The sequence below is a fragment of the Sarcophilus harrisii genome, chromosome 1 (assembly GCF_902635505.1).
Source record: "Sarcophilus harrisii chromosome 1, mSarHar1.11, whole genome shotgun sequence".
In the NCBI taxonomy this organism is placed as follows: domain Eukaryota; kingdom Metazoa; phylum Chordata; class Mammalia; order Dasyuromorphia; family Dasyuridae; genus Sarcophilus; species Sarcophilus harrisii.
Genome location: NC_045426.1, coordinates 55,934,954 through 55,943,273, shown reverse-complemented (window position 1 = coordinate 55,943,273; position 8,320 = coordinate 55,934,954). Strand labels below are relative to the sequence as shown.

General features: G+C 35.8%; 1 protein-coding gene across 1 annotated transcript in view; it reads right to left on the bottom strand.

Moving 5' to 3' along the window:
* Positions 1–946: 946 nt before the first annotated feature.
* The window catches only part of UROC1 (urocanate hydratase 1), a 54,627-nt gene continuing 47,253 nt past the window's right edge, over positions 947–8,320 (bottom strand). Inside the window, 2 exon segments of the mRNA XM_031955870.1 lie at positions 947–1,432; positions 3,040–3,139. Coding sequence (XP_031811730.1) covers positions 1,292–1,432; positions 3,040–3,139 — 241 coding nt within the window. The 3' untranslated portion in view covers positions 947–1,291.

The following is an 8,320-nucleotide window of genomic DNA, read 5'->3' as shown; positions in this document are numbered from 1 at the left end:
GCACATGACCTGTCTTCTACTTTTCATCTCAAAACCTTTTGACATCAACCCCCAATGACTCCTCTTTTTCCCTAATCCCTGACAATGATGTGACTCTTCTCTTCAGAGACCCTGTATCTATACACTTGATCCCACTTTCTCCCATATTCTCCAGAAGATTGTGTCCTCAATCATCCCCTCCCTCTCTAATCTTCAATCTCTGCTTATCTTCTCATTTCTTTGCTGTCTTCAAGTCTTCACCATCCTTAAAAAACTTTACCAAACCCTATTGTTCCCTCAAGTCATAGTGCTTTGATCCCTTCCTTCATTAACTAAACTAGAAAAAGTTTACAATTGCACCTTCTAATTGCTTTTTTATCTTTTAATCTAACTTCCAATCCCATTACTCAACTAAAAATTACTCTCCCTAGTGGCCAATGATCTCTTAATTGCCAAATTTGGTATTTTTTTTCAGTCTTTTTGCTTCTCAACCTATCTGCTGCATTTGATTGTTAACCCTCTTTTCCTGGTTGCTCTCTCCTCTAAGTTTTGGTGACATTCCTTTATCATTTCATTCTTTATGTTTTTGTCCCTAGAGTTCAGTGCTGAGTATAAAGTAGAAGCTTAATAAATGTATGCTGATGATTTGAAACCTCAAAGCCTTTAATAATGATGAATAGACCATGTCTTCTATTGATATCTTGGAAATGTAAAAACAATATAAACTGATGGTCATAATTCTCCTGCTTCTTTTCAAAGTTCATTATAGTTTGACCTTATGCTATCTTACCAATTTTAACTTTTCTTGTTCCCAGTTTCAAGGAGGCCCTTTTCATTGATCCCAACATAAGCTTTGGTTATTCCTATTTTTTTAGGTTATTTGTTTCTCAAGAAAAACTCCACTGATCTCCTACATGACCATTTTCACCACAGCCTTTACCAGAAAGTAGAAAAAAAAATTCAGTTCTTCACCAGTATCATAGGTCTTTATTACTACAATGAGGTAGCAGGTAGGAAGGTGATTTTCCAAGTCCCTCTGCTACAGATACACACAAACTAGGAGCAAGGAAACTTGAGTTCTCGTCCTAGTTCTGCTTAACACATGGCATTTGTTGAATGCTTGTGGACTGACACTTCTATCTTGGTCTCAGTTTCTCACTCTGGAAAATGCAGGTAATGGTACTTAGCTGAGATAATTAATGGGAAGACACTTTGAAATGATTAAGAATCAGGCAAGCAAGCATAAATGATAAGAATTAATATTGTTAAAGGAATACAGCAAAAAGGCCTAATTTCTTCCTTGCATCCTTGTCTAGCATTGTAGAGCTTTTCCCAAAATGCTTTCATCCAGCACATCATAAGGAAGGGTGACATTCAATTTCCGGTTTTCCTCCATTGTCTGGCAGATGATTTCATATGCCTTCTTATTTCCTGACCAGCAACGCCGGGCCACCTGTCAATAAGGGTTTCAAAATGAGATGGATGGAAGTTTCAATGTTAAAAGTTCAAAAAGTTCAAGTTCAAAAAACAAAGAGACTCCCACCCATTTCAAGTATAAACTCAAAGATTGTAACACATGGTTTCTTTGGATGGATACCATGTAAGAAATTTTCAACTAAATAAAATTTCTCCTAGAATACTGGGGTTATGGTCCCAGGCCTTGAACTCTAGAGCTGCTGACCAGTGGCAAGGAGGTAGACATAAGAGATTGACATGGGACTGGTGTTCCCATGCTGAGATGGTTAAAAACCATAAAGCTTGGGGCAGAGAAGATGGCACAGTCGATAGAGTACCAGCCCTGATGTCAGGAGGACCCGAGTTCAAATCTGGTCTCAGACACTTAACACTTCCCAGCTGTGTGGCCCTGGGCAAGTCACTTAACCCCAATTACCTCAGCCAAAAAAAAAAAAAAATTATATATATATATATATATATATACACACACACACATACACACACACACACATATACACATATATACATCTATATGTATAATCATATATATATATATAATCAGATATAATCAAATGTATAATCAGATATTTCTTCCAAATGTTGAAGACCCCCTTCCCTTATTCCATACTTTGTCCTGCGAGATGCAACGTATATTTTATGACCTCATCTCTTCTTCAGGGAATCCTTTGATGTCTACTGATTTCACCTGGGAGCAAGATATGATTTTCCCAAGATTTTCTGACTCTTTTTCCAGGGACATGCTTCCAGATAGACTTGGTACATATTAATGACCATGAAAAGGAAGTATCTGGCTACACAGATGAATTTTTCCATAAGATATGACTGATTTCATATTTTTCTACTGAAGTCATTAATTAAAGTAACTTCTATATTTTTATATCTTTTAAAAAGCAAGTAGCACGTTTAAAGCATAGAGGAAACACCCAGTGTTCTCACTAAATGAATGTATAACCATTTCTCAAATTCCAATAAAATAAAGAGATTATGAAGGGAAGAAGACTTTTCTAATGCAAAGCATAAAATCAGAATATGAAATGACTGCCTAAAAACTTTACTTAAATAATATAATTTATTTGCAAACACAAAAAGAAAGGTCTAAAGTTTGGTGACTCCAAAACAGAAAATTGTTGCGTAGCATAATTGTGGTAGAACAGGCTAGATAAAGTTAGGTTGTAGAGAATATTGAATGTTAGATCAAAGAATATGGACTTGATTAGCCATTAGGATGTCATTAAGATTTGGAGATAGGGAAAGTGACATGGTAAAAATGATTAGTGGTAATGTGAAGGATTAACAGAAATAGGGGAGAGGTGGAGAGAAGGAAAGAGAGAGATAGAGACAGAGACGGAGAAAATTGGAAGGCTATATTGTCTTTGCCATAGCCCAAGCTGTAAGATGGTGGTCCTGAAAAAGGTAAAAGATGATAAGAGCAAGAGACATTCTGAAGGAAGAATTTAAAGAGCATAGTGATGGAGCTGGGAGAATGGAAGAAGGGAGAAAGGGAAGAATCAAAATTTGAGGAACCAAGAAAAGATAATGGACCCTTGAAAGAATTAAGGGAACAAGGTTTGTCAATCTGCTTACTCCATTGGACACATCCCAATTGAGCATCATTCTAGCTTTCCGTTCAGCTTCTTCAGTTCCATCAAGCACTAGGCCAAATCCTCCATTTATTACTTCACCCCTGGGAAAAAAAAAAAAAAAAAAAGCAATTTTTAAAAATGAAATTCACTTATTCATCATTCCCTGAACATAGCTTATATAAATTTTCTACTACATAATTCTCAAGTGCCTTTCTACTTTCTGTCCATCTCTAGCCATCCTTTTAGACACATCACAAAAACCACCTCCTCCATAAAAGTGTTCAGACAGTTCCACTTTTTAGACCGAAATGATCTTGGCCCTCCTCTGATTTTCTACAGCACTTGTTCAAAGAATATGACATCAAGAAGATCTGGGTTCAAATTCTGATTTTAATGCCTATTTTTCTGGGTAATTCTGAGTGAGTCCTTTCACTGAGTCTTATTTCCCTTATTTGTAAAATGGGTATAATACTTCTTGTACTACTTATTTTACAGGTTTTTTTGAAGATAATATTTTGTAAACTTTGTAGCAATATGTATATGTTAGTTATTTTTATAACCCTATTACCTATTAGATAATTATCTTGAGGCACAATTCAAATCTTTTATTACTATTTTCCTATTTTTATTCATTGCTAATTTTTTACCATTTATTTTTACTACTTACTAAGTAATATATTATTGATATTTATTATTTTTCAAAACATGTATCTTATCTCACCAACTAACTTAAAAACTCCTTGACAACAGAGAACACTCATTCATCTTTGTGTATCCCACACCATAACTGTATAGCCCCTCATCCTATCTCCATTCCTCACCACCCACCATCATCACTACATAATGGAAACTCAATAAATTCTTAGTGTTCATCTTATTATTTTTAGAAACTTGTCACAAAACACATCAGGTAAGATTCTTACAGGATGTGAGAAGACAAGATAGGGAGAAGGTATGAAATCATTGAAAAGAAGTTGGAACTTTCTTTTAATTGGTTTTAGGATGATATCAGTGAAGACTAAAAGATGTATAGCAAGAGAAACTCAGCCTCTAGATAGGAAAAAGCATGATCCAGTGTCCTTTCCTGTCCTTTAACATCTCTTTCCCATGCCTCAGTAACTTCCATCACTGCTGCAGTTGCTCTTGGCAGAAACTATAGTAAGTGTAGCAGAGCCATGAATGACTTTTCTGTTGTAAGTCTACTGAGCTGTGATAACTAAAAATCCAAAGGGCTTTGGAAAAAAAGGGGAAAGAAGCAGAGGCAAAATGGCAGAGTAAAGGCAGGAACTCACTGACGTCTCCCCCACATTGTTCCAAGTTCCTTTAAATAATAACTCTAAAACAAACTTTAGAGCATCAGAACACACTAAAAGATGGAGCAGAACATTTTCCAGTTGAAGACAACTTAGAAGGGCAGCCACCTGTGGCACCAGTTTGGAAGTCTAGCATGCAGCCCTGGTATAGGCCATGCCAGCACAGCCCTAGCTCCAGTGCCAGCCCTGGTTCCAGCAAAGTAGGAACTGGTCTAGGGACTTGTGAATCTGTGGCAGTACTAGTGGCTTCCATATCTCTCAGCCAAGAGACACCAAAGGCAACTTGGAAGGGTGGCAGAAAAGATTTTCAGTTGGGTGAGAGGGCCTTGGGAAACCAGCATACCAGGAATGGGCATGGGCAGTGATGGTGGTGAAAACTTCGAAAGGCCTCAGCTCACAAGACATCCCTTTATTTACATTGAGGTAGGACTCTTGCTTAATCAAAAATATAGATATTTTTATCTTTAGCTAAGTGAGGTAGCTCCTAACAATTTCAGGGCAGAAAAGAGTGCTTATTGGCAGATTCTTAGAAGGATCTCTGAAAAAAAACTGCACAAAATCCCTGAAGGTTGAGACAGTGCACCCTCCACAATGAAAACTCTTCCTTAAACAAAGAGTTAAAAGCTGACTAATTGGTTAGGAAAATGAGCAGACAAAAGAAAAGGGTTCTGACCACAAAAAGTTACTATGGGAACAAAGAAGATTAAAACACACTCAGAAGAAAATAACAAAGTCAAATGTATAATATCCAAAGCCTCCAAGAAAAATAAGAATTGGTTTGGGTCTATGGAAGAGTTCAAAAGGGATTTTGAAAATCAAATTAGAGAGAATTAAGAGTGTGGTGTGAAAGGAAATGCAGAAGGAAATGCAAAAAGGTAATGAGAAAAAGAATTCCTTAAAAAGCAAAATTGGTCAAATGAGAAAGGAGGTACAAAATCTCACTGGGGAAAGTAATTCCTTAAAAATTAGAATTGAGCAAAGGGAAGCTAATAACTTTATAAGAAAATGAGGTTTAATAAAGCAAAACCAAAAAAAAAAAAAAATGAAAAATAGGGGAAAATGTGAAATATCATTGGAAAAACAACTGACCTGGAAAATAGATCCAGGACAGAAAATTTAAAAATTATTGGTCAATCTAAAAGTCATGATATAAAAAGAGCCTGAACATCATCTTTCAAGGAATTATCAAGGGAGTATTCTGGAAGCACAGGGTAAAAGAGAAACTGAAAGAATCCTTTTATCATCTCCTGAAAGAGATCCCAAAATAAAAACTCCCAGCAATATTATAATCAAATTCTGAAAAAAAAGAGGGGGTAATTTCTGACTCTTCCTGGTTATAGCTCTCAAGATGATGAAATATAATGCCAGTAAAGTATGGAAAGAAATAGGATCCCTTTCTCTCCTGGGTTCATGATGACCTTACCCATGTACCATCAAGAACAGGGGAACTTAAGTCACATGAGCCTGTCTTATATGAGGTGCCTTTGCCTACCTTTTGGTGTTTTGTCCCATTAATAGATAAAAAGTTTTAACAGATATAGGAGCTAGCTGGCAATTACAACTTCAGCAAGAGTAGCAGAATTTAGTTTTTGAAAAAGAAATTATTGCCATTGATCAGAAGTAACCAAAAAGATAAAGCTGAGGGCTGTTTAATCTAACTAGTGCCCAGTATAAAAGTATAATGTGAAATGGCAATTAGTGGGCTTGAAGGATATGTTCTATATCCCAGTGAGGCTTAAAGTGGGTTTTCCAACTAAAAGTGCTAATAATAATGAGTGAGTGACTGAATTCTGTTCTAGTCATTCCATAATGAAAGCTATGATGTTCTGCTGTTTATTATTACTTTCATCAAGGAGAAATTAATTGTTGTTATTGTTTGGGCTTTGCTTGTCTTGGGAAACTGACAATGAAGCAAAGTTTCTGTGAAGTGTTCATAAGAAATTCATAAATTATGTATGCCATAACTAAAGATGTTTGTTGTTTAGCCATTTTTTAACTGTGTCCCACTCTTCATGACCTCATTTGGGATTTTCTTGGCAGAGAAACTACTGGAGAGGTTTGTCATTTCCTTCTGCACATTTTACAGATGAAGAAATTGAAGCAAACAGGGTTAAGGGACTTGCCCAGGGTCATACAGCTAGTAAGGGTTTGAAGCCTGATTTGAATTCAGGTCTTCCTAACTCCAGGCCAAGTACATCATTCACTGTGCTGCCCATTGATATCTACTAACAATGAGAAAATAGATTGTGCCTACGTTGCCTCTTTGGCTCTCAACCAAAATGTTATTTTTATTTTCCTCATTGCAGCCAATTAGTATTTTGACAAGATACTAAAAGGCCAATGAAAGTTAACTAGATACAAATCATTAGTTTGCCTAGCTCAACAAACAGAATGGATCATAAATTTAGAAACAGTCAGAATTGTAGAAGTCACTTAGTCTAATTCCTTTATTTTACAACTTGGAAAAATGGGGCCCAGAGTGACTTGCTCAAGATTACATAATAATTAGCAAAGTCAAGATTTGAACCTAGGTCTTTGGTTCTGGGTTCAGCTATACCAAAAAGCAGGGATTCAAATCCAGCTCCTCTGAGTTCCCTAATATATCCAAAATTACATGGACAAATATATTAACATCTATCTATCTGTGTATATATGGGGAAAAAAGATATGGAAGGTGAAAAACAACATTATGACAGTCTCATAAGTTTAACTCTCCCATCACAAATTATAAAGGATAATTCCTACTGAAGTTTAGGGGCTCTGAATTTTCATTTTCTCTTTATCATCTTGGGAAAATTATTTACCTGAGGGCATGATAAGGATTTCTAAGTAGAGAATATTAATATTAAACCTTGTCCTGTATCCACTTAAGAGAATGAGAGAACTAATTCAATAATGGCATTAAATTACTAAGAGTTTCTCAGAAAAGAAAAAAAAAGGATACAATTCTGTCTTAAGTTCTATCCTTAAGCATCAATTTGGAGAATTATCCTAAAAGTATCACCAATTAAAGTTTGAATCCATTACACTGGTTCAAGGAATTTTCCAACCAAGTTGAAAATTCTTTACTTCATTTAACACTAGATCACATTTCTATCTAATTAAGGAAACATAGGGTCCTGACCATACTAGCACCAATAATTCTCAGATGTCTGCTTTAACAGGCATGAAAGGCTACAATTCTTCTCCCCCTCTTCAGCCCTCAATTCTACCCTACCTCCTCTTAACAGATGATCTCACCTCCTACTTTGTTCAGAAAATTGAGGCTATTCATCCTGAATTCCCTTCTCTTCCTTCCTCCATACCTCAATTTTTTCCTCTGTTCTCACTAATTTTCTCCTTTCTGTCCAGTCTCAGAGGATGAAGTAGTCCTTATAAAACAACAATAACAACAAAAACCAGCCTTTCCACTTTATACCCTTCATCTCATTCCCTTTTGCCTCCTTCCCCATCCATGATCTTTTTTTTTCTCACATTTGTCACCCAATCTTTTCTATACTTTAAAAACTAATAAACGCTTGATCTTTTTTTTTCCCTGAAGCAATTAGGGGTAAGTGATTTGCCCAGGGTCACAAAGCTAGGAATTGTTCAGTGTCTGAGGACAGATTTGTACTCAGGTCTTCCTGACTTCAGGGCTGGTGCTCTATCCACCACACCACCTAGCTGTTCCACCTTCACTTAATTTTTCCATTCTCTCAAGTTACTATTGAATCTATTCCCCTTTACTATTAAAATTCTAGAATTATTATCATTTACTCAACTTATAGAATCATCATAGAATCATATGAATTAGATTTGGAGTTCAGTCAATACTTAGATTCTATTTTGTGCAAAGTCAGTGCTGAAGTCTGAGCTAGAAAGACCAAAAAAATAAAAAAAGCACTCAAAGTGCTTATATTCTTATATTCTAAAATTGGTTCAGGCATTCTAGAAAAAATTTGAAAATAACACAAAAAAAATTATAAACAC